This window comes from Protomyctophum bolini (assembly GCF_963924005.1).
Source record: "Protomyctophum bolini genome assembly, chromosome: 21".
Classification (NCBI taxonomy): Eukaryota; Metazoa; Chordata; class Actinopteri; order Myctophiformes; family Myctophidae; genus Protomyctophum; species Protomyctophum bolini.
This window is the reverse complement of record NC_137882.1, coordinates 14,932,703-14,959,266: the sequence shown is the minus strand read 5'-3', so window position 1 is coordinate 14,959,266 and position 26,564 is coordinate 14,932,703. Positions and strand designations below refer to the sequence as shown.

Genomic DNA, 26,564 nt, shown 5'->3' with positions numbered 1-26,564 from the left:
GTACTTTATTGTAAGAAATACTGGGTTACATGGTAGAAAGAAAAGGAGAGGAGGGAGATGGATATAGGGGGAGAGGTTACAAGGACTGCAAGGGAAAGAAGGGCGGAAAAGAGTACTGAAGTCCGATTCCTTTGTCTCACAGATTATACAGTATACCCAGTTTAATACATTGCTGTAATGTACGCGCATACTGTTCTGGTGTGTGTTTCACAATGTGTGTGCGTTAACTTGGCCCTTGTCCAATCAGATCGTTCCACGTCGGACCACCGCCTTTAAGAAAACGGGCCTCAGTCTTCAGGTGTGTGCGTATGTATTTGTGTGTGTCTGTGTGTGTGTATGTGACTATATGTGGTGTGCGCGTATGTGCGTGATCTACATTCGTCTGTGTGTGTGTGTGTGTGTGTGTGTGTGTGTGAGTAGACCTCTTTGACCCAATGGCTCACAAAAACAAACCCTGACTAGACCCAGATGTTCCAGGGCCTCCCTAGCATGCCCAAAGATTCACTTTCTGCAATGTGAAATACATGACATAACATCTTAAGACATGTACTGTGTGCCTTATGTGTGTGTGTGTGTGTGTGTGTGTGTGTGTGTGTGTGTGTGTGTGTGTGTGTGTGTGTGTGTGTGTGCGTGCGTGCGTGTGTGTGTGTCTATGTGCGTGCGTGTGCCTTACAAATGACTCTACACCTGTCTCTAAATCAAGTATTTTGTGTAGCTGGAGGATGAACCAACCTTTCAAATTGGCTTTTTTTTCTGTTGAACTTGGACAGCCTGTACACTGCCCAGTTACTGAGCTGCTTTGAAGACATACCATGTCCATTGTCCAAGATAATCACTGCAGGCTTCCCCAGAGTCTCATCAAATAACTAGACGTGACAGGGCACACACATGCAGCTGACAGTTAGTAACCATCCATCAATAGCTTTGATTCATTGCTAAAATGTCGAATTTTATGACAAATCCATGACTAACCAATCGGATCTCTATTATCCGGGAGCCAGTGTTTTGTGACGTTGCTGACAGCGCGTTATCAATCAGCTCTGCAAAGGCATAGGCTGTGGAAATTTTTAAACATGATATTAGTCAAATATACGATAGCAATAGACATTCTTCCTCTGTAAGTGAGCGCACAGGGGAGCAGTTGGGGGTAAAGCGTCTTGCACCGGGACACCATACACTGGCAGCCAAATCCAGCCTGAATCAGATCTGAGCAACATTCAGATTGGCTCAGATGTGATTTGTTTAAATGAGTCATGTGACATGTTGGACTCATTTAAAATAATCGGATTTCAATCTCGATGTGGCACAGATCTGATTCAGGCTAGATTTGTCTGCCAGCGTAAATGGGGCCTTAGTGAGGCTGCGGCGACAACAAAGCCTGGAGGAGCAGAGGATCGACCTGGGGACATTCCGGTTCCCAGACAGATGCTCTAGTCTAGCCACTGAGACTTCTGCCTAACAGTGTAGTTTCAGAGTCTATAATATTCGCCGATTGTGGAATAGTCGTCCGGCTACGCAAAACAAAGCATTTAATAAAGTTGGATTGGATTGCAAGTATCATTTTGCCCAAGATATAATATAGGGTTCCCACACATTTGGAATTTTAAAATTCCATACTCTTTCCAGACTCTAATTTCGGGAAGCTGCGGCCGAAAAATCTAGGTGTCATTAAGACAGTTTCGTATTAAGAGACGTCTAGGGGGTCACTGCTCCTCCCCCCTGGCTGCCCTTCCCCATGCAGGGGACTCGTGGGGGCCCTGGTCGGTGATTTCAGCTTGTGCTGTCGCCTTAGGTGACTGGGCTGTCTGTACTCGCAGGCCAGCCAAAGGCCCACTGTTGCCAGAATGTATTGGCCGCCTTGGGATTACGGACAGCCCAGGTTAGGGCGAGAGCACGAGCCCCACTCACTCAACTCTGCCAGACCAGGGTTAGACAAACATTGCCTCTCATCCATTGACTCGCATGTTATATGACAGATTTTCCCATGTAAATAATTTATCATTTCAGGAGCAAAAGCTTCAAAATCTCTTCAAAATCTAGTCAACAAGGCCTGCAGACTATGCACTGGAAACATGTGCATGACATTATTTCAATAAACAAAACAGGCGGAATGTCCGCCATGACACTCGTGAAGAACGAGCGTCACCATGGCTAACATTTCCCTGTACTTTTAGTTTATTGAAATAATGTCATATTTGTAGTGCATAGTCTACTGCAGGCCTTGTTGACGAAAATCTGTCATATAACATACGAGTCAATGGGCGAGAGCCAATGTTCGTCTAACCCTGGTGATCTTTACATTTTACATACTTTTCCAAACCTGGAAAAGTATGAAATTAAATTCCATACTTGCATAGGAACCCTGATAGTTAAATTTCAAATACAATAGCAAGACAGTGCACCTTTTTGAATAAATAATTCTAGCTTAATAACTTAAGTACTTACGTAAGGCCTTTTGTCCCGCACTGGCATAGTACTCGTACCTGCCACTTTGGACCATAGTATAATAATGAGGGACAAAAGTAACAACTTCCTTTGTCGCCACACACAGGATTTGGTCCTCATTCTGCAACACATGCACTGTGTTGCCATCTTCAAGAGCTTCTGCAATGACATGTAAAAATAAATATAAATAATTAATAATAATATAACATTTTACTTTCATATAATTCATGCTTTCAGCATGCTTTTTAGCCAATCTACAAGCCTATGCTTGTAAATTGGCTACGTCCACAATTTGTATATATGAACATTTTTAATATGGAAAGAATTATGGCGATTATGAAAAATAATTAGGCAATCATGTAATAATTGTGACGGGCCTACTATATTATAACGCAACATGCCATGTGTCTGAGAACAGAGACATAATATGCCATAATCTGCAATTAATGAACAAACTGGTTGATCTGATTAATCTATCAAATGTAAAAATGCAATATCTTTTGTAAGATTATTTCCTTTTTTATGTTGTATCTGCCAACAGTGTTACTCACTCACCAAAGCTGTCAAAATCCAATACTGCTCTGTCGGTCGTGCACAAGACAAACGTTTCATTCGATGGTATGGAAAATGCCTGCAGAAAATAAACTTGAAAATTTCTTGGTCTGAAATGCATGACACTTAGGCAACAACACCGCCTAAATTATATATGATATGATTTTTTTTTAAATAAGAAAAGAAGTGACAGATTAGGCTTTAGATTAGTACTGACTTCTGTTCCCTTATTACAGACTTATGCTCCCTAATGAATACAAGAATGCTCGCCACAAATGTAACCTCAATAAAACTATGCCTAAACCTGACCTTATTCCTGAGGTTTTAGGATACGTTTAGCAATATCTGGTGACGACCTATTCCGAGGTCGGTGGATTGGCCTGGGGGCGAGCATGTTTTGGGGCGAGCGTTCTTGTTGTCCACACAGCCAAGGGGAGCTGTTAATTTACCTCTTTTATTGCTCGAATGAACTCATTGAAGTCCACGTTGAACGCGTCCAACACCTCCCCCGTGGCCTCTTTGCCCGCCCGCTCGAAGCGGCAGTCATACACAACAAGTCTTTTACGCTTTCCTGGTTCGATGCCGTTGAAGGAGGCTTCGAGGCGGTCCACGGGATCCATCTGCCCCGACATCCTGTCCTACCTGAGTTGCGAGATAGTGGTGGAAAAATTACTCACATTTTATACTTAATTTAACAGGGGTTCATAACGGTTGCCTGACTGCTCGTGGCACGTAAATGAAACCTTTTGGGCAAGTAGACTTTGCTTTCAGGTTGCCCAACGTGCAAGTGCGTTTGAATGGGGAAGCAATAGTCTTCATTAAATATTACTGGTGGTTATTCATGAAAGAACAAATAATGCTACTGTTTCACAATAGTCCAGCAGCCGAGGTGGACGGATGGGAAATTTGGTATATAGTCATTTTAGGCCAATATATAATTGGCCTAAAATATTGTCTATATTAGGCCTACTCTATATACATAAATTCATGAACCACTTGCCTATACTTCCAGTATAGGGAATTATTTTAAAGGGGTTTCTTGTGACCCTTCCATTAACATCCTATGGCAGGCAAAACTTTTATTTTTGTGGCAAGATACTTTTCAACCTGTTCATAGACTATTTTTTCCATCACTTTCAAGATGGAGCTTTAGAATAGAAACAGGGCGGTAGTTGCCGAAGTCTCATTTGCTCCCTTTCTTGTGCAGGGGGGTTACTTTGGTCAGTTTGAAGTCTTGGGGGACCTGTCCCTGTTTGATGGAGAGGTTTATTATGTGGGCGATGATTGGAGCTATAGAGATGGCTGAATCTCTGAGAAATTTAGAGGGAATATTGTCATGGCCAGTGGCCTTGTGGGGTTGAAGGGCACTGTGTTTTGAGCACCGAGTCCTCAGTTGTTACCATTGTCAGCTTAAAATCTTTAAAACACCTAGGTTTTTGTAGAAGGCTTTGATGAAAATGCCCAGAGTGGGAGGGCAGTTTGTTAACCAGCGTTGTTGCAATGTTTGTAAAGAAGTTGGCCACATCTAGCTTGTCAGTGATGAGGGTGTCATTCGATTTGATGTTTATAAACCTAGTTTTTAGTTTCTGACTGCAGCCTAGTTGGTTGTTAAGTAGCTTCCAGAGCTCTGCTCTAAATATCATTGATAGTTACTTTTTGCGGATTTGGTCATGGCAGTTACAATGTTTCTTAGCTTGTTACGTTGGATTTTTAGGATGCCCAGTTGGGTTTAGAGATCACTGTCGAAGCGGTGGGCTAGCTTGGAGCCTTGGACTTACATTTAAGAAGTTCAGAGCATTATTCATTGCAGTCAGAAATGTCCGAATTCATCCATGGTTCCGAGCGGGTTTCGACCCTGTTGGTTCTTAAAGGAGCCATGTTGTTTAGTACTGATGTAAATTTGGTTTTAAAGCCAAGCCATGCTTCTTTGACTAGTGTGCTCCTGAGCTCATCGGACCAATGCAGATTCTCCAGTTCCAGGTTAAAGGCCTCGCTAGAGTAGGTTTTGAGGTCTCTAGATATGACTGTTTTGTGACAGCCAGACTTAGTAGAATCACACTCTTGTGGGTTGGGTAATTAGCTGACTGACAGTGACACTATGCAGATCACAGAACCTACTGAATAACTTGAACACAGGTGCTATCCTTACGTTGCATGTCTGTATAGAGGGTATGCGCATGCATAAAGTTAATGGCAGATTAATTAATGGCAAAGTGAGTGACAAAGTGTCACTTTTCTGTTTGGATGTATGAACTGTCAAGGCCAGAAAGTAGTTTTTAGCACTCAGTAGGCATTCCCGCATAACTTCCGGGTATAATCAGGATTTTCTCTACACATTCCTCCCCAGCTAAGCACCCCTCAAGTATGTCATAGAAGGTGGTGCCAACTAATACTGATTTTGCTTTTTTTTTTTAATAATTCAACCCACAGTTTCAATTTCATCATGCCGCAAGTCAGTACGAGTAACATTCAGTGTCTTGTTGAATATACATGCACACACCCCCACCATGCCTGTTTCTGTGTCCCTATTGTAAACAAGTGTAATGCTTTATGGTGTCGTCAACTCACAGTTAACAGTTTTTTGTATTGAGTTGTACTTGAAATGTACTGTAATTCTGCAAACTGTTACAAAATCAATTAATCTGATGATGGGATAGTTCTCTATTTCAACTTCTGGGTCTTTGATAGACTCATCAAGTTTAGTTTCAGAGAAACAGAGAATGTTTGCCTCCCTTTACTTTAACAATATTTTCCAAATCATATTTTATTTTTTACGAGGTGCATACCTATTCTGTTTTACCAAATAATACCACACATACCGTAGTTACTTTTTACGCGCCGAGTGGAGTGAGTTGTCTTCACTTCACTGTCTCCACAACGATGCTAACGGTAGCAAACGTTAATTGTAACCGCTGGCCGTTCCTAGGTCTTCACGACAATAATTTCGACCTCGGGGGACTAGTTATCGATTACAGTGTCTGTTTCCTCCACTGTTTACTGTTTTTGTTAATTAGCTCGACTTCTTTCGACCACATTTTGGAGACGGGTACAGTCTTAACATTTTGTGTGTTGTCCAGTCCTTCCTGTTTTTTCTCCCATTCTCTCAACTCTACGCAGCTGCGGGGAAAACGAATTTGGGCATGTTGGTGGTGTGAGCCAAGTGCGCATGCGCTCGCACGCTGCGGGGGCAGAGTATGGGCAGAGCGCTCGAGCGCTAACCTCGCGTCACCACATGGTTGGAAGCTACAAATATTTACGCCCCTTTTGGGATATTTGCTGGGCCCATTCTCATGCCAAAAAAAATCCTTGAATTGAAATTTGATTTTAATTGACAAACTGGATTGAGTTTGAAATACATGGTTTTCAGAGCGGCGCAATAAATATCAGCAATTTTAGCCACGTACGGTGTGCAACATGACAACTGTTTTAAAGTATTGTACAGTACAGTGACAAGTTAACTCCAGAGCCATAGGGTTGGCCTACAAAGTGACGTAATTCCTGTGCACTGCAGGCAGTGAGGCATCATCACTCCGCGACGCCTCTGTCTGCATCTTGCAATGCATCACTCACGTGCGTTTCCGAAAACATGGCAGCGTGTGTGATTATTTTTTGACCAACAACAACGGCTTGAAATATTCATAAATATGTCTGTGGCGTTTCAGAATGTGAGCGGACACGTTGTTGACGCCTCTTCACTTATTGATCAGGGATACTCGCGATGCGTCCGATGGAGAGTAGGTCACAAGCAACACTTCAGCTGTCGTTTCAAAAGGCAGTGTTTTGAGATTGTACAGAGTCGTTTTGCAGTCAGTTCAAGTGGTAACTTTAACGTCACTGATGATGTGGATCATGTGGATACTAGAGAAAGTCCAGACCAAATCCAGACATTTAAACCAACAAAAGTAAGTTAGCTATAGCTGTCACCATGCCTGTGAATCGTGATATTACATAGATTTAATATATTATTCCGAATCCTGACAAATGACGTACAGTGCCATTACGACACCATAAAGTATTACACTTACAGTTTACAATAGGGCCACCATGTTCAATTCATCATAACAATTATTAACAAAAACAAATACAGTGAGGGGAAAAAGGGGTGGGGGATTCAGGTTTTACGGGGGCCAGTTTCGAATTGCAGCCACGAAAAACACTCCTTGGACTAAATTCGGCCATAGCCACTTTTTAGGCTGTTTGGTATTGGTTGTCTATGGTGTATACAAAAATGGCCATAACTTATTTTTGCAATGTTTTTGGCAGAGCAGGCCTCTTATTCTTGGGACCTTAATGACCAAATTAATAGAAAAAACACAAATAAAAAGTATGTCATGACAACTCAGGTCCTCTCAAAGTTTGGGTGACTGTCTCCCCGGTGGCTTGTGTTAGAAAGCCTACTTTCCTTAGCACTCTGAGCCCCCCACGTATAAAATGCACTTTTTGGCCAGAAAAAATATACATAAACAATATTCGTAGAGGGCACACTTTAGTGGAGTATTTCCCATTTTCCACTACATCTAAGAGGCAAATATTATACTTGTTTCTCAACTTTAGTTTCTAGTTAACTTTGGATATTATTTGTATTACTAAACATACATTAACCATTTAAGCTCTTATTTTGGCTATTGAAAAAGCTCACGTGTCACATGTGAGCTTCTACACCTGCTATTTTCCAAAGATTTGTATACATTTTGAAAAGTTGAAATGGGACATTCTGCATAATGAGTGCTTTTACATTTTGGTACATTTTAGCATATTCTGACCCCAATACTTTTTTACTTTTACCAAAGCTAAATTCTGAATACTAGACTTTACATTGTAACAGAGCATTTCTATATTGTGGTACTAATGATACCTTCTGAAGTAAAAAAAGAAATTGAGTAATTTTTCCACCGCTGCTGTTATTCTTCTCTCATCAGAAAAGAAAACGGAGACACAGTCAGCTAAACCAAGGGGAAATTGATTCTCAAGTCTACCATGACAAGGTAAGTTGTATTTTGGAGATGTTCATTTACTTACTGTACCTCAATGTGTCATGATGTGCAAAATCTGCAAATGTACTTAGCTAATACAATGTATTCTGCTACTGATACAGATCAGGGTTGTCATTCTGGAAGGAACTAAATCCTTGCTGAATGGTGCGAAATCTCATGGATATCTGGATGGTGTGTATAAAATTATGACTTTATCAACAGTGTCAGCCAGGCACACTCACATAGACATACTGTACACATGCACACTGTAGAATACACATGCACACTGCCCCGAGCTAAAAAAGACATACAACAAACCTAACCTCACAAATACCGTACTATGCCTAACCCCTGAGTGGAATAGTAAGAAAGTGGCGACACGCATTGATCTCGCCGCAAAGCGGGTGCCTATGGGCTATAGTTCCAAACATTGTAACTATTCCATTAAGAATTTGAGATAGAATGCACACTTCTGCATTACTCTGGCCTGATCCTAACCTCACAAACACTATGCAAAAACCTGTCCACGAAACACAGGGAAAAGAGACACTCTCATGATCAATTAGGGCATTCATTAACCAAAATAACACAAAAAGTTAACATCTGAAGAGATAAGAGATGAAAGACCAAGTTGACAACCTTATGACCTTACAGGTGTTACAGCTGCCATGGAAGACCCCCTTCCCAACCAGGACTGTAACCTAGCAGCCCTTTGTGACATGGCCAAAGAGCTCCCTCTAGTGGACAGTGGTGACCAGGATGGCAACCTCGTTCAGTTCATTGGTACTGCGGAGGACGGCTGTGCAGCAAACCTTGATTTGTTTTCTCGCATAACGGAGAACCGCTCAGACTGGGCAGTGGAGGTTACACTGATGGGCGAGAAATATATCATACCTCCACAGACGACCTTCTTGCTCTCTGACTTCTCTGCCATGCAGCCGCTAGTCCATTGTGAGTGGAGATTTGTCAGTCAGCCTTACCTCTCCTCATGGGCTCTATGCACACAGAATAACTCTTACTTCCGGGCCCTATAATACTAATTAAGGCTCTGTTCCGTTTAGTGTACAGTGGTTCTCAAACTTTAATTTCAAGGACCCCCATAACCCTGAGAGTGTACAAATGAAACGTAACGGTCCATTTGGTACACTCAGAGTTACAGACAGTCCATCATTATTTAATTTATTGTAAATTTTCACATGCATTTGGAGCCTAACAGTTGCATTTTTATTTTTTGATACAGATGGAAGGAGATTTGACCTAATAGTTATGGACCCACCATGGGAGAACAAGTCCGTGAAAAGGAGTGGCAGGTATACAGTTAAACACAACATTATATTGGTGACGTGTAGGGGTGCAACAATTCATATAATCCAACTAATCTGTTTAATAATCATAATGTATTCTTGATTTTATTTATTCTTCTGTACTAAATCACTGTGCCCTCACAAGCACACACGTGGGCAGTTCTGCACACACACACTGTCTCACACACACACACACACACACACACACACACACGCATTATTGTGTTTTTATTGTTTTATATGTACAAATACACTGCATGTTTATGAATATGCATTTTGTCAATGAAGATGTCAATCAATCAATAACCGAATACTCTGTTGTTATTTCCATGCAGTTACAGATTTCTGCCCTCATCCAAGCTGAGGTTTCTCCCCATTCCGCTGTTGGCCTACCCAGGCTGCTTGGTGGTCACCTGGGTTACAAACAGGCCCAGCCACCTGCGTTATGTCCGTGAAGAGCTGTATCCACACTGGGGCGTAGAAGTCCTTGCTGAATGGTTCTGGGTCAAGGTAAGAGCTGTATTTAAAAATAATATTGCACAACCAATATGTCAATTTGAAGATATCATTCCCTGCTTTCGTATGACATGAAAAAACGGAAATGAAGAATAATCTACTTAGCATCGGTCAAAATTGGTCAGAAATGAATGTTCATGTTTTAAGAGGACAATGCACCAGAGGCAATCGGGAAACCTACATTAAATCCTTTGAATTTGCCTCTGGGGGCACCGCCCGCAACCGCACGTAGAGACTGAATGCCTCTTCCGGTGGTGTGTCTTTGTTTTCATTCCTGACAAACTCTATACACGGTGTAACGGATGTTGCTGATAGATTCAGCTGCGGAGCTCTGAATCTGTCTTAAGAGTTATGTATACAATTCCTATTTTGGACATTGTGCTTTATTACTTATTTTGATTATTGGTACTTTCAAGGTATTTTCAATGTATTTTATATTAAAACTATTTGTCATATTTGCCCTGTGCATTTTAGTTTTTGCAAATCCTGAAAATGCAGCATGATCGTGACAAACCTATGCGTTGTTTGACTTTTTAAGATGCATTGAGGCTGTGTTATTCTCCCTCAGGTTACCAGGTCCGGTGAGTTTGTCTTTCCACTGGACTCGCAGCACAAGAAGCCCTATGAGTTGTTGGTGCTCGGACGATACCGCAAGGCTGGAAAGAACACAGCCAGGTATGAAGGCTTTATCAGTGTTATTCTTTGCCAATGAGCTAAATCTTTTTTTTTTTTTAATAGTTTTTGTTTTTTGTATTATTTTATTTTTAAACTGTAATTCTATGAATGTAATAAAGTGTACTAGTAATAGTTCCTCTGTCTTTCTTCAGCTCTTCAATTAAGTCAGAAGTCCCTGTGGAGGACCAGCATGTGATTGTCAGTGTTCCATCAGCTCTTCACTCCCACAAGCCCTCACTTTCTGGTAAATATTCCCAACATTTTTCTGGTTACGGCATATCTTTAATAATTGAATATATTTAGTAGTAGACTACTAGTAGTAACTAGTGTTGCGTGGGTCAGGGTTTTTTTATCACCCGCGGGCCCCGTATGTGTTCATAAATTGACTCGTCTCAGCCCGCCCTGCATGACTGCATCAATTTTCACAACCCGTCCTGCAAGCCGCCAACATTATATACACGTGAAATGTCTTTGAATGCGTCTTTTATTTATCCAAAAGGGTGCTTCGAAACTGCCTTAATAGGCTAATAATATCACTGGCAAGCAGTGCCAAGCATGCATGGTCCCAGGTGTTCTGATCACTGATGCCTTGCACTCTGTGCACTGGATTTTTGGTGTATCACTTAGTTTATATTAATTTGTCACACATGTGTGCGAGAGATTGAGAGAAGACAGAGAGGTTGCCTTGAGAGGAGAAAAGAGAGACTCACCCGTGCGTTGCGGACATACAATAGAGTTTTACAACAACAGGACTGGAGGCACAGACGCTGAAAGAAAACGCGACTAAAGGCCTGAGAAAAACGAATTGAAAACTGTTGTCCTTCTCCACGTCGTCCCCAAGCGGTGTGTCCACGGCACGCCGTGTGCACACACACACACACACACACACACACACACACACACACACACACACACACACACACGGCATGGAAGTATTCACAGTCAAGAGGGGATCAACCAGCACAGCTCCACAACACTCCTGTAGGCTGCACAAATGTCCTCCCAGGACAGTTTGAAGTGGCAACAACAATCATTTGTAAAATTCCATTATACATTATTTAACCCACCCCAACCCAGCCTCACAAATAAAGTGTAAATGTCTTGACTCGGCTCAGCCTGCCCTGCGGGTAACCTGCGGGTTACAGGTCAGCCCCCGCAACACTAGTAGTAACGCCATCGAAATGTGAGCCACCACAGGCGAAGTGGTACATAAATCCTACAAATGGTCTCCTAAACTTGCGTCACCAGACTTTCCACCTCGGAGGAAAGCCTCTGTGTTCCTAAATTGCCTGTGTGATTTGGTCTAGACTAATAAAATCGTATTCCGGTTTGGGGTTTCTGTATTTTGACGTCGCTTTGTTTTGGTCCCCCCTGTTTGTTTTAGTCTCGCCAGTTGCTACTTTTTTGACAGCCTTTGTTGCCATGCTTTCCAGTTTGTTGTCAAGAATACAGCCCAAATATGTAAGAAGATGTGTTCACCTTCGCTCTTCCATTAGAAATACTAGACTCCTACATGCTTCCATGTCTCCTAAAAAGGCAGCCGCCTACTTCACGCAGATACGCGAAGTAAACCGGAGATGGCATAACTTTTGTTTTTTATCTTGGCTACTACTGGTGTCACTGAGGGTGTTGGCTGATGTAGTAGTAAAATATAACCACTAGAGGGCAATGCTACAGCATTTATGACTTTTCTGCCCAGTGACATGATCCAAATATGAAGAAAGACCCATCATAGTTTTCTTTTTTCACAGAGGGTAAAAGCATTTCTGAGCACTTTTACGTTTGCAGTTTTTTTTAATACATTAATGTAGATCCTTAATGTATAAAAAACTGCAAAGGTAACTGATGCAAACTGGAAATCCCCGCTCGACCTGGTAGAGCGTGGGAGACGGAAGATTTCCAGTTTGATGCCGGGCTCCCCCAGAGTTGGTGTCCTTGAGCAAAACACTGAACCCCTAATTTCCTCTGCCGTGCATTTATATTGGATGAAGGCGCTATATAAATGCACAATTCACTGTTAATTAATTTCCAATGACTGCAATCACAACACTTGACAGATCCCAACTGACTGGCTACGGACTTTTGCCAATTAGTCTATATTCTGTATTTTCTTGTGTCTTCAGTAAGTTGTGTGCTGTTAAGACGGCAATGAGAGACCTTGACAATGAATATGTAGGGACCTATGAATAAGAGTGCCTTGACGTCATTTCCCTCTCTCAGGGGAAGGCGATTTATTGTGCTGTCTATGGAGCGCAACACAGAACAGGAAGGTGTTGCTCAGTGTCCTTTTAGCTCCATAGAAATAGACGATATACTTTGTGAGAATAGAAGGATATTGTTTACCTTTTTCAGTCATGCTGAGGTGTGACGCCGCGCGGTAGAATGTCAATAACCGTGTGTTACAATGATTATGATTATAAGTCTGCCTGAGTGTTTGAATACACAACACAATCATTGCATTTACAGAACCTTCCATACCGTCTTCTACACCAGGGGTTCCCAAACTGGGGAACAAATAATGTTGGGGGGGGGGGGGATTAGCTTAATGTGCAACATAGTTTTTACACAGTAAACAAACCAACAGTATAAGTGTAAACAGGGCAATATGCACATTTCTAAAGTTACAATTTAATTACTTTTAAGACCTTTTTAATACCAAATTGGCCAAATTGTCAAATATTACATAAGAACAAGGCAAACATTGTTAAAATAGCCAACCTACTACTGTGAGGCGTTGTGATTGTGAGCTTGTAGTTCGGCTATTTTCACAATAATTATCTATGGAACCGAGTGCTTGTCAGGGTCCCAGTTCAAATATTATTATGTTGGGGGGTCTGTAGCTACTCATAATGTAATAACTGCTCATAATGTAATAAGGGCTCATAATTGCGTAAATGTGTTCGTTCATAATGTAACACATTATTACATTATAGAAAAATCTGTTATTACGTTATGCACTGATTATTACATTGAGTTTTTATTACATTTAAATTATTACATTATGAGTTGCTACAGCGTCCCTAACATTTTAGTTTTGTTTATATTTGTTGTCAAAATTGTCAATATTTAGTCTTAGTCATCACAGCTTTGTTTTTATTTATTTTTGGGTTTGTCAGTGAAAAAAGGTAGTCGACGAACATTTCTCGTCACAGTTTTAGTCGATGAACTCAACACAGCTGGTGGCTGACCTTCATTGCTGTGAATAATGTGTTTTCAAGAGAAGCTGCACACGTTTGACAGATACGTTTCACTTCACCGTTCACATGCACACAGGTGCCACCTCTCTCACACTCAACACTTATCCAACACTCAGCAAAGTAATGAGCTCCAAAGCCCCCGGAGTCACAGCCTCGCAGCAGTAGTAGAAAAAGTATTTTTTTTAACTTAAGCAAAAGTATCCTGCACCTCTTGGTACTACAGCACCTCTAAGGCCTTTAAAACAAGGCTCCAGACTTCCCAAAACAAACTGGTCAGGCTACTACTTGGCCTCACTCCCCGAACCCACCTCACCCCTGCCCACTTTGACAGGCTGGAATGGCTTAGGGTTGACGACAGAGTACAGCATCTTGCAATGGGTCTGGTCCACAAGATTCGCTACACCACCAAGATACCCATGTACCTGAGGGAGTTCAACAAACCATGTGCAACCCAGATTCGGCACAAACAAGGGACTAAATTAATTTCGCTCCTATGCCACTAAAATGTGGAATGCCCTACCAACAGTCATTAAGCCATTCGAATCCCTTGACTCCTTCAAAACTGCTCTCAAAGGGCACTTACGGACGGCTGCAATTCGAAACAGGCCCCCGTAAAATCTGAATCCCCCCTCACTGTATAAGTTTCTTTTTACCTTTTTACCTCTATGATGATTTCCTGTTTTGACTATATAGTTGTGTATATTCGTACGTCTCTGAATGTTTTGATTAATTGAAAATGGTGGGCCCTATTGTAAACAAGTGTAATGCGTTATGGTGTCGTCCACTCACAGTTAACAGTTTTTTAATTGAGTTGTACTTGAAATGTACGGTACTGTAATTCTGCAAACTGTTCAATCAATCAATCAGTCAGTCAATACATACTGCAATGGAAATGCTCTGTTAAGGTCTGGTAAAGGTCCAGTAAATTGACTTGAGTAAAAGTACAAAAGTGAATCAAATATACTAGTACCAAAATGTACAATGCTCACGACGCATTGTGAGCTTGTAGATCTGCCATTTTCAAATAGCCTAAGAATGAATATATATATGACTGAAGTGGTTAATGCATGTTTTGTAATAATAATCAAAATCAACAATGTAACTACTAACTAAAGTTTTCAAATAATCTTAGTGGAGTAAAAAGTAAATTATTTGCCTCTGAGATGTAGTAGAGACTAGAAGTACTGAAAATTATTGAAAAATGTAAATAGTCCCGTAAAGTAAAGGTTCCTCAAAAAGTTACTGAGGTACAGTACAGTACTTAAGTATATGTATTGAATTACCACCACTGCTCTCCACATCAAGCATACACCTAGTCTCTACGATCGCATTCTCTCTCTCTCTCTCTCTCTCTCTCTCTCTATCTCTCTCTCTCTCTCTCTCTCTCTCTCTCTCTCTCTCTCTCTTCGCGTCAGAGAGACAAGCATCAGGGAAAGGCCAAACCTGCACCTCTTGACAGGCTGAACCGGTGACTCAGCTCTCAAAGTTGGAGGGGGAAGAAGAGCTCTAATTACCCTATTAAGCCTCTGAGAGAGAGGGGGGACATTGCACCAGACTTTGGCCAAGAAATTGCTGAAGAATAAGTGTTATATTACTTTCTCACTTACAGCCATCTTCCGCGGGCTGTTCCAGTTTAATATTCCATATTAAACTGATCTTTGGGGTAGCCAGTTGAGAAATCTGATTATGCTGTGGAGGGCTCTATTCATACAGTTACAACAATCATATCGTTTTAAATTATTGTGGCAAAAATAATAATCATAATATGCTTAAAACTTAATGTGCCACTTTGGTTTAATCACTTGAACCCCCATTATCCCTATTCTGGGGCAAACGTTTGCAAACAATTTGCATCTACAAGCGCGCTATTTTTGTCTAATCAATTTGTGTAGAGTGAAATAAGATACAGCTACCAAAAGGGTATTTACTGTCGGTTCTTGAATGTACTTCCAGTACAGTGAATATCCTAAACTATCTTGCTTGACATAGCAATAAACTATTGAGTCAATTGAACATCCATATTGCAGCTCTTTGAAGTAAAATAACAAAAAAAAGTGATCACCTCAGATTTATTTTCAGTTTTTCATTCTTCTAGTGTTAATTTTCCATCTTAGATATGTTCATATCTAACTAATAGCAGTTTATAGCAAAATTATTATGTATACCAGCGGTTCTCAAAGTGGAGGCGAGTCCAGGGACTCTCAGGAACAGGGTTCCTTGGGGGGGTTCCAAATGGACGTGACAGTTCTGTAACTCTGAGTGCGTGCAAATGGACGGTTCAATTTAACTTAAAACAGGTCCATTTGGTTCCTTTTGTTGGTCCTCAACATTTTCAACTGGGGACCCTGTAGCAACTCAGGGCTCATAATGTAATAATTTGTGCATAACGTAATAACAGATTTTTCTATAATGTAATAATGTAATAACTTGTTACATTATGAACGAACACATAGCAATTATGAGGCCTTATTACATTATGAGCAGTTATTACATTATGGACTAGTGGAGAAGAAGTCGTTTTATGTTTGGTTGCACGCAGGTGTCACGTTCCGGAAATAGCTGATCTACAAATAATAATAATAAAACTTTATTGCATTTCATGACATGAAATGCAGCTCAAAGTGCTTTACAGAGCAACGGAGAAAGAAAGAAAAGAAAAGCAAGGCATAAAACATAAAAAATAATAGCAGTAATACAATACAGTGAACACATGAACAAAAAATTTATAAGATCAATTAAAAGAGTGTAGAAGTTGGTCTTGAGCTGTGCTTTAAAGATGTCTACAGAGGCCGGAAGCCAATGCAGTGAAGCTAAAACTGGACTAATATGTTCTCTCATCTTAGTTTTAGTTAACTCTGCCTGCCGCATTTTGGACAAGTTGTAATCTGTCAGTTGTTTTCTTATAGGCAGTCCAGAAAAAAGTGCATTGCAGTAATCAAGTAATCAGTAATCAATTCGTGTTTTTGCATTCATTCATGCAATATTTCTAATTCTAATTTCTAATTCATGCAATCTTGGTAACATGATTAATGTGTGAATTAAAATTCAATTCAGAATCAATAATGGCCCCCAAGTTATTTACTGTACTGTTACTTTCTACAGTCAGGTACAGTACTTATTAATGATTATTTCTGCTCACTAGAACCGATTATGAGAACTTCTGTCTTATCCTCATTTAGCTTGAGAAATTTCCAGCATTTGATGCTAGACAGACAGGTCAACAACGGGATTAAAGCACAGGGATCATCTAGAGCTACAGAAAGATATAGTTGGGTATCATCAGCATAGTAATGGAAATTGACATGATTGGTAATAAGTTCTCCCAACGGAGTATGTACATAGAACAATAGAGGACCAAGAATCGAGACCTGTGGAATACCAGAACCGATGTCGTGTTTGTCTGAGTCAAACTCGGCTAGATTGACAACATAACTTCTGTTTGTTAGGTAGGAGTAAAACCAGGACAGGGACCAGACAAACCTATCCAGTGCTCCAGACGTTGTATTAAAATTGAATGATCAATCGTGTCAAATGCAGCCGTTAGATCAAGAAGTAAGAGAATGGATAATTCTTTCTTGACAGCAGACACCCTAAGATCATTAATTACTTTTACAAGTGCTGTTTCTGTGCTGTGACCTTTCCTAAAGCCAAATTGGAATTTGTTATGCACCTTATCGTTCTGTAGAAACACATCCAATTAATGAACGATAAATGTTTCTAAAACCTTGCTCAGAAAGGGCAGATTAGAAATAGTAGTACAAGTAGATCTGCTATTTTCGGCATGCAGCTAAGTATAAATCAGACATTATGACGCCATCACGGCCCACTAAGGTCACATTCCCACCTAATACTTCGGTAGACTCGACGCGAATGGGCGGAGAAGTTGGGATTCTTGCATATTTAATTTGCTGCGGTTTGCCTTCACAGTTCACACTGTCATCCGCAGCAATTGGAAAAGCAGCAGGGGGGGACCTTTATCAATGTGTTCCATTCATAAACTAGCCTACACAGTGAAATCTATGGTGATAAAACTATACTCATAACGCATGTGTCGTGCCGTCTGGGACTGGACCCCCCCCCTCTCTCTCTCTCACTATACACACGCAGCCACACACACTGTTCTTTTGGTCATGGAGGCACAGCGCTGAGCGCACTGATATAACAGACAGCAGCGCAAAATGTTTACAAGTTTATCGAGATGAAAGTCCCTACTCCCCAGTCCCCACACAGTGGCAGCACTCCATGTTTACGGCACGCACAAACAGACAGACAGAATATTCTGTAGGCTATAAAACACTGCAGTGTTTTAATGTTTCCTTAAGCAATTGATTAATGTACTCCAGTCTCCTCATTTGACCACGTCTATCCACGTAACGGGACATCTTTGCGCTGCGTAAAATATGCCTTCTCCGTCTCCAACTGTGTTCAGCTCCTCACCTGCCACATTGTTTGCTTAATTTCCTTTATTTACTGCGGATTGCATTCACACCTGCACCAAATCTTAATCAAGTGCGATTGGAAGCGAAGCGAAACCCCCGTTTTTGCTCGGAGTAGAATGCGGTTCTTTGATACGCATTAGGATTCAAATGAGCCTTCACACCTGCCAAACGAAGTGCATTTTCTGACAATGCGCAGCAGGATTCGTTTTAATCGCAGCTAAGATTTCTGGTGTGAATGTCACCTAAGATATTTTTGGTTGGCTAACTGTAGATTTAGTGGACTAAAATCTTATTTTTGTCAACTAAAACTAGAAGACTAACACTAAAACATTTCAGATGACTAAAATGTGACTAAAACTAAATGGAATTGTATTCGAAAGACTATGACTAAAACTAAATAGTGCTACACAGTATCTAGTGTAGAGAGACCAACAAACACTTACTCTTCTGTGATATGGATCACCCTGGGTCTGAAATAAAGCATTGATTGATTGATTGATTGGTTGATTCATTCATTCATTGAAACAAGTATTTCATGAAATAATTTTCATTTAAGAAAGAAAAGCTTGCAACGTGGCACATTGTAGATTTGCTATTTACATAGTTTGTGTCTCGGGCAAACCTCTTTTGGGTCTCGAGTTAAATAGTTTGGGAACCACTGCAGTGTAGAGAAATGATTGCAGCAATGAGATATATTATTATTATTACATTGTGAGTTTGCAATCTTTCATCCTCTTTCTGGTCTCCCATACATCATTTTGATAGAGGTACTGAGACCATACGTAGGTGCTGAAGCCCAGTGTCTGGAGCTGTTTGCCCGAAGCCTTCAGCCCGGGTGGACGAGCTGGGGTAACGAAGTGATCAAGTTCCAGCACACCAGCTATTTCACCGTGACACCCATGGCGGACGACGTGATGGCCACACAGACAGAAGAAAGGACAAGACTCAAATATACAGACGCGCCGCCCACCAAAGATACGCTCACCACAGACACGCCAGTCAAGTGCTCAGACAACAAGCCCATAGATTCAGAAGAACCTGTTAATTCCACCGACAGACCCACGGAAATGCCAGGGAACTCCACCACAAATGTGTCCACAGAAATATGAGTAAATTCCTCCCTCGTTTCTTCCCTCGCCACTCCCCCTCCTCCCCCTGTGAGCTAATGAGCGCTATGCGCACGGCTCCTCTCCAAGAACTTGTCACGTCACTGGTATTAATTTGTCTTTGTAAAGATCCCGATGCCCCTGAAATAGCTTCCGCTCTGTCCCCTTTGATCTGTGCTTTTCATTCATTTGGAGGTTTTGGTGTTCCCAGAGCTGAAGATGAAAGTGCATGTCCCTATAATAGATCAAGGTGTTAGTTTTTAACTGAAGTGTTCAAAGTTTCAGCTCATAAGTTGAACACTATTATTATTTTTGAGTGGTGCAACCACTCAGTTCACACGGGTGTGATTTTTTTGTTTTTCAACTGGGGACAGAATGGGACTATTTAGAAATATTGCTGTTTTAACACAATTTAAATGTTTTGTTTAATGTATTTTAGAATGTGGACTATTAAAAGGAGTAGTGAATATATTTCTATCATGAGTCCACTGTCTAATAATTAATTGGATTTTGTTCATGAAACGTCTTTGGGAAAGTTTTTTTTTAAATGTTTTGAAATAATAAATACAAAATGTAGGAACCAAACAAATAAATAGACCCATAAATGTTTGTTCGTGACCCACAAATTGGTCCCTACCCAGTGTTTGGGAACCAGTTAACTAGACCACTGTTGTGCAATGGGTCATAATTCCATTTGTACTAAATTTAAAACTGCTGAAAGTATAAGGTCATACACCAGAATTTTATACTGCGATTAAAACGAATCCTACTGCGTATTGTCAATAGTGCACTTCGTTTGGCAAGTGTGAAGGCTCATTCGAATTCTGATGCGGATTTAACAACCACATTCTACTTCGCCAAAAAACAGGTTTCGCTTCGTTTCCAAGCGCACCTGACTTCGATTCACTGCAGGTGTGAATGCAATCCGAATCAAATAAAGGAAATGAAGCAAAACTGTGGTGGATGAATGAGGAGTAAACACAGTTGGAGACGGAGAAGGCAGAGCAAAGCAAAGTTCTTTGTTTACCCAGGGAAGTGGACTAAGCCAAGGACTTGTTTACAGCCCCACCCTGCTCATAGAACATTTCATGGTAGGGGTTCAATGCCTTGCTCAAGGGCACTTCAGCAGTGGTAATTTTAACGTGCCGGTCCGGGGATGCAAACTGGCGACCTTCCGGTATCAAGACCGCTCCGCAAACCGATCGGCCACCGCTGCGGCGCTGCCCCCCATATATTTTATTTTATTTGCATATTTTACGCAGCGCAAAGACGTCCCGTTAGGGCCGTTACCGTGGATAGACGTGGTCAAATGAGGAGACCCAAGCCCTCATCAAAATATGGCCAGATGAGCGCATTAATCAATTGCTTAAGGAAATACATAAAACACTGCACTGTGTACAGAATATTCTGTGCATAAACATGGAGAGCTGTCACTGTGTGTGGGGATCCAAGTGAGTCTTTCCTCATCTTGTTTAAATATAAATACTTCAAAATTAAACACAGCATGATCTATAAACTGTAGCCTATAGCTAACGTGGGCTAAATGGAATATGCATAATTCTATATGGTGATCGGATCATCAATGGGACTCGGAATACAGATTGTAAACTTGCGCTCCCGTCTGCGCTGTGCGTTGGCCATGTGCCGGGTGCCCAAAAGAACAGTGACGCACGCATGCACACCCACACTGTCCAGTCCGTGACGACACACTGCATCCATTACCCTCACTTTACATCCAGTCCTAACTATTACTCAAAGTATATATTTTTAACACCATAGATTTCACTGTGTAGTTCATGAATTGAACACATTGATAACGTTACCTGCTGCTTCAAACTTCATACAAATAATAAAATAAAGACAGACCATGCACTGAAATGGAAAATGGAAATACGAAGCCAATTCACAACAAAGACAGTCTGCACACAAAGGATGAGTTGAGAGTGAGCAAGGTTAGCGTATTGTTTGATCTCCCACGGAAAACATAGGCCTCATCCTTGACACATGCACAAAAATACTTTAGTAAAACTGAATGAGGGCTTTCTAGTAGAGGACAAGAGATGTTGGTTTGTGTAGGCTTCCGACCGTCCTTGCAGTTCTCATAAAGAAGGTTTTTCTATTGCTTTTCTTTAAACTGTTTCCGCCTTATTTCACGCTACAATTATACACACAAGCCATGCAGTATAGGCTTCAGTACAATACAGTACACTAATACTAATAGTGTGGCTTTCTGCACTCGTGTGTGACTGCCAAGGACAAAAGGTGCAGAGAGATGGAGTAAAGAGAATAAGATGGAGGCTTTAACTTGCTCTCCTCTGATTCCTGTGTCAGCTTGACGGCTAACTTAACCGAGAGCGGCTTCTTTCACTTCTTCACGCTCTTAATTACCTGCTATCCCTTCTTCTTCACACTCTCCCGCTCTGACCCCCATTTCAACTATCCACTGTCTGACCCCCCTCCTCACTGCCTCCACTTTAACCTCCCCATTATCATTGCATTTCATGCCCCATAGTCTCCACCGTAGGGTCTCACACACTTCCATCTACGCAGCAGCTGCAGCTCTAAAGCGTTCAATCCGAGCTGCCTATGATGTCACCGTAAAGGTCATTAAGGCCCTTTCCTCCAGGCGCCAGATATGAGGCGATCAGGAAGTGTCCTGTCCGATTCAAGATGCAGTTCCTCGACCCCTAGGACCTTATACTCCTCGTCCCTTTATTAGTGTGCAATCAGTTATTTATGCTCCATCATATGTACGGCGGTGTACACGCCGGAAATGGCAATTATACAAGCTCACGACACAAGTGTAATGAAGGATGTGCTTAGGCACTGGTTTGGGGTTATGCATTGTCAATAATAATGAGACTATGGGCTGTATTTTGCATGTCTTAAGTACATTTGGCTATTCTGAGTGGCCAAAGAGCATTGACCACGCCTCCAGGTCTTAAGTTAAGTAATACGACCTGGTACTTAAAAGTAAGACACGCAAAATACAGAGTCTCCTATTGACACAGATAACCCGGTCATCAAATTATTGTTTCAGGAATGTGACAAACAAAAAACTCAAGGCTTCATGGGGTGTGTAATTGATCGAAAATAAGTACATTTTTGGGTGAACTATTCTTTTTAAATCCTCAAAGTCAGATGGTTAACAAACAACGCTATATTTATAACGATACAAGAATACGCTTCTGTGAATAAGAGTAGTGGAGAAATTACTGTGCTACTGTATCCCAGTGTGGTCTGAGGAGCTTCTCTGTGATACGAGGATAATCTTATATCTCTGGTTGTATGATATCTAGCTCTGTCTGCATGCCAGGTTCAGTACTGTATCGTATACTGTAAATACTGTAAACAGGGGTAGTGAGGGAGAGGGCCACTATATTTCCACACTCACTCCAGAGGGCCACATTGCTGTCAGGACAGAAACCTCTTATCTCCATGCATATTTTAACTTTTTTTGTAAGTGCCCATGTCAAACAAAAGTATAGCAAAAAGCTCTATGCTCAAAACAAGCCGCAATGTGATGCGTTTGATTGTAGATCTGCTATTTTTAAATGTGCTTTTTTGCTATATTTGAATTGGAATCCAGAATTCTTTTTTGCTATTTTTGAATTGGAAAGTGAAATAACATTTCGATTTAATTTCAAATGCATTTAGTTACTTATGTTAACTTTATGAACTTGAATACAAATACATTGGACATAACAAATCTTGTCTATGGGGTTTTCTCTTGGCAATATCGGTAGAGGGAGTAACTAAAAGTATTTTTCTTCCAGTGAACTTTTTATACGTGTGGTGGGGCGCTCAGAGTGCGAAAACGTTATTTTTATTTTCGTTACAGTCGAGAGGCTGGTCTGCATTTCATGCGAGCGCAGGAAGGCGAGAGTAGCATAGCTCTAATGAAGGCATTAGAGCTATGGATCAGAGCTAGATTAGGGTCATGTTTGCATGTTAGGAATTGTTAACAGCTGACATCAATACTATATCAGTATTACGATATTAACCTGTGGGCCGCATTAAGTGACGGTCACCAGTTACCCATGTATGCATTACATTCACCCAATCAGGCACATTCATACGCTCCACCTCCTGTGCCACTGCCGTCGGCCCCTGTACGCTGTAACTAAAGATGTGACGTCATGTTTGACGCCACACTGGCGTTGTGCCAGATTAGGTGGTGATCTCATGCTAGAATAGATGTCATATCCACCACAGAATGATTTAGCATTCAGATATGCCCCTGTGGCGTAATTATTTTTATTTCTTTATTCAGTATCCTTTTCATTCCTGGTAAAGTAGTTTATGCTCTTGAAATTACACATCCTGAAAGGATCCCGCTGGCTAATAATAATTAGCCTTATATGCCTTAATCGGCTTAATGCTATATATTTGCCCTCTATAACATTTTGATTTTAAATAAAAATCACACCTGTGTGAACTGAGTGGTGCCCCCCCCCCCTCTCTCATTAGCAGGCAACAGTGCAGCACTATCCCTCTCTCTGTTTCTGGCACAGCAGTGGAACAGAATTGATTCATCATAATTTCACTCAATACGGACAACTTCCCGTCAAAAGTTTATGATGTATTTGTGGTCCAGCCTTATGTAGAATGTAAAATGCATGTGATACTAAAAAGTACTAAAATATTGCTTTGATGCTCATGATGCTTAGGAAGTATTAAGTTGTTTTTTAGTAGCAAATGCATTCCATACATACATCAACTTTCAACAGGAGTGGTCCCTATTGAGTGAAAGACAAACTATTTGTAAAGTAAATAAAATATTTAAGGTGGTTTTAATTTCTAATTTAAAAGTTATATTGGCTCCGGGCATTAGTTAGCTCTGGTCCATAGCTCTAATGCATTGCATTTAGAGCTATGTTACTCTCAACTTCCGCCGCTCGCATGAATGCAGACCAGCCTCTCGTCTTTAGCGTAAATAAAAAGAACGCTTTTGCTACTCACCAAAACAAATGCGGGTTGTGTCATTAGAAAGCCTACTTTCCTTAGTGGGAGCACTCTGAGCCCCCCACCACACGTATAAATGGTACTTTTTAGTAGATCTCTCGTGCCGCACGGCAACCTTGTACATCTGTAATTTTTGAAAATATTTCAAAAATATCGAGGAGAAGGAATTCCATCCTGGTGGTGGAACAACGGACCAACTCTTTACTCTTGCAGAGGGACCTTACAGAGAAATATTTAATTACTTAACTAACATGGAGGCATACCGTAAATCAATATTTACGATAGAAAGTTATTGAGGATGGGGTCAGAGATATTCATTTTGCTGATATGTCATATCCATAGTGATGGAAACTAAAGTGTTAATTTGTGCCTTTTCAATATATAGTGTCAGTCTTTCTCACTTTCTATCTCACTCACTCACTGTCTGTCTGTGTGTCTCTCTCTCTCTCTGCACACAAACACAACTTCTCACAAGAACGCACTATGTACAACAGCAGTCTTCTCCATCATCTGTTGGCTGACTTAGCTCTGACAGTCACGCTCCGTAGCTCTGACAGAGGTGGATGCTGATATTTGCTCCCTAGATTACAGAGCCGTAAAACACAGACATTGGTAAGCAGGCGCCAAATTGAGGCCATGGGATTTCTGGAAATTTCTCACACAAATTGCCCCAGCTCTCGTTAAGGCGAGGGAATGCATATTGTTTAGGAGAGTAGGGTAGAAATAATCCCTTGCATAATGACAAGCATCTCCACCCCGGACAATGCCGGATGCTTGATCCGCAGTCACGTCAGGGTCATATTGAGATTCAGCTCAGTGTATTTGCAGAGCGCTGTCAGCACCCTAGCTGTTATGGGAGCCTTAATGGTCTGATGGAGGCCATTGGAGGGCTATATTTCCATATTCATCTGCCGGACACGTTATGTTTCTCAGATGTACAGCTCTGTGAGTGAGCAGCCTGTATCTTATGAGTCAAATGAGAGTGTGTCTGGGGGGAAGGAAAATGCCCGCTGTTTGGAATGTCTGAAAATGAGCAGTGCGGTGCCGAAAATAGCTGCAGAAAAGAGACAACTCCAGTGATGAGGTGTCAGAGGCACTGACAGCCAGGTGTGTCCAGGTTGTGGCTAGTGGGAAGCAAATGCCTCTGGCTTGGCTTTACCAAAGGTTCTTATCTTTGTTGAAATGGACAGATTCATGGCATCTCTCTGTCTCTCATTTATCTTTGTACTACTGTATTGTATTTCTACCACCTTTGCTCTTGAGTGGAGAGTAGAGAGTGCCTGTTCCTCTTAAAAGTTGTGTGACATGGACATGTGGCAGGGTACACGACATCAAGAGATTAATTTGTTTCGAAGCTTGGTATACGAACAAGGCAAAGCAGTATACGCAGCGGTGTAAATAAGTGCATGTACTAAAGTACTGTACAATTTTAAGATACATTTATATTTGTACTCCACTACAATTATTAGAAAGCTGTAGTTACTATAGCTACTTTGTAGATTCTGATTATTATTACAACATACAGTTATCACTTCAGCCCTACTGTATATATTTGAAAATATTTGCTATTTTCAAAACTTGAATTGGACATTCTTCTTTTGGTTCTTTAAGTACATTTTGATGCCAATTCTGTTGTACTTTTACTGCATTTAGAATTTATTTGTTTATTTTAATACAAAATGTGAGTACTTTTATCACCACTCAGTGCACTTGTGCACACTACACACATTTTAACCATTACATGTATGTCCACATAAAGGAGAGCATGCAAGGACACGGATATTATAGGTGCAATAAGGTTACATTCACAAAGCAGCGTCTCCTACACACACACACACACACACACACACACACACACACACACACACACACACACACACACACACACACACGCACACACACACAACATTGTGTTTGAGTTTGGTTACGGACACTTGGCATGTGTAAGCACTGGGAGCACATCATGATTTTTCTCATGAAGTATTTTGAAATTAATTCCACATCAGCGTTTGGTCATATTGCACCACAATAGATGCGCTGTTGTTGTTTGGTATTATTCCACTGTGAGAGGAATAAATGAAATCACGCGCAGGCTCTTTTTTTGGTTTGTTTGTGGGAGGGAAATTATTCTATGCATAATGTATAAAAGGCTTTCATGAATCCCATTGTGAAATTATATCTATGACCGTGTAAGATGATGATGAAACTGCATTCAAGTTTGATTATCACAAATAAATTGTTCCACAGAGCAGAGCCACACAAGTATTGACATGATGTGATTGAGATGGTACTTCTTCGGTGCTTTCCTGTGTAGATTTCGTAGACTAAAACTATGACGACAAATGTTCATCGACTCACTTGACTGCCTCTTTTCCCTGACGAAAACTAAACT

The 26,564-nt window shown here is 41.0% G+C and overlaps 2 protein-coding genes across 2 annotated transcripts in view; one reads left to right on the top strand and one right to left on the bottom strand.

The window, feature by feature from the left end:
* smchd1 (structural maintenance of chromosomes flexible hinge domain containing 1) overlaps positions 1 to 5,934 on the bottom strand; it is a 42,183-nt gene extending 36,249 nt beyond the window's left edge. The window contains exons 1-6 of the mRNA XM_080794325.1: positions 5,817 to 5,934; positions 3,447 to 3,639; positions 3,001 to 3,076; positions 2,446 to 2,604; positions 973 to 1,055; positions 733 to 866 (exon numbers count right to left, since the gene is read on the bottom strand). Of these exons, the coding sequence (XP_080650451.1) occupies positions 733 to 866; positions 973 to 1,055; positions 2,446 to 2,604; positions 3,001 to 3,076; positions 3,447 to 3,629 (635 nt within the window). The 5' untranslated portion in view covers positions 3,630 to 3,639; positions 5,817 to 5,934. The remainder of the gene's footprint in view (positions 1 to 732; positions 867 to 972; positions 1,056 to 2,445; positions 2,605 to 3,000; positions 3,077 to 3,446; positions 3,640 to 5,816) is intronic.
* A 229-nt stretch (positions 5,935 to 6,163) lies between these two features.
* On the top strand, positions 6,164 to 19,517 carry mettl4 (methyltransferase 4, N6-adenosine; the record flags this gene model as incomplete). Its single annotated transcript, XM_080793753.1, has 10 exons — positions 6,164 to 6,232; positions 6,660 to 6,899; positions 7,917 to 7,982; positions 8,093 to 8,162; positions 8,625 to 8,921; positions 9,211 to 9,280; positions 9,610 to 9,784; positions 10,359 to 10,465; positions 10,618 to 10,709; positions 18,867 to 19,517. The coding sequence occupies 10 exons, from the start codon at positions 6,164 to 6,166 to the stop codon at positions 19,208 to 19,210; spliced, it is 1,530 nt and encodes a 509-aa protein (XP_080649879.1). The 3' UTR covers positions 19,211 to 19,517.
* Between the last annotated feature and the right edge of the window lie 7,047 nt (positions 19,518 to 26,564).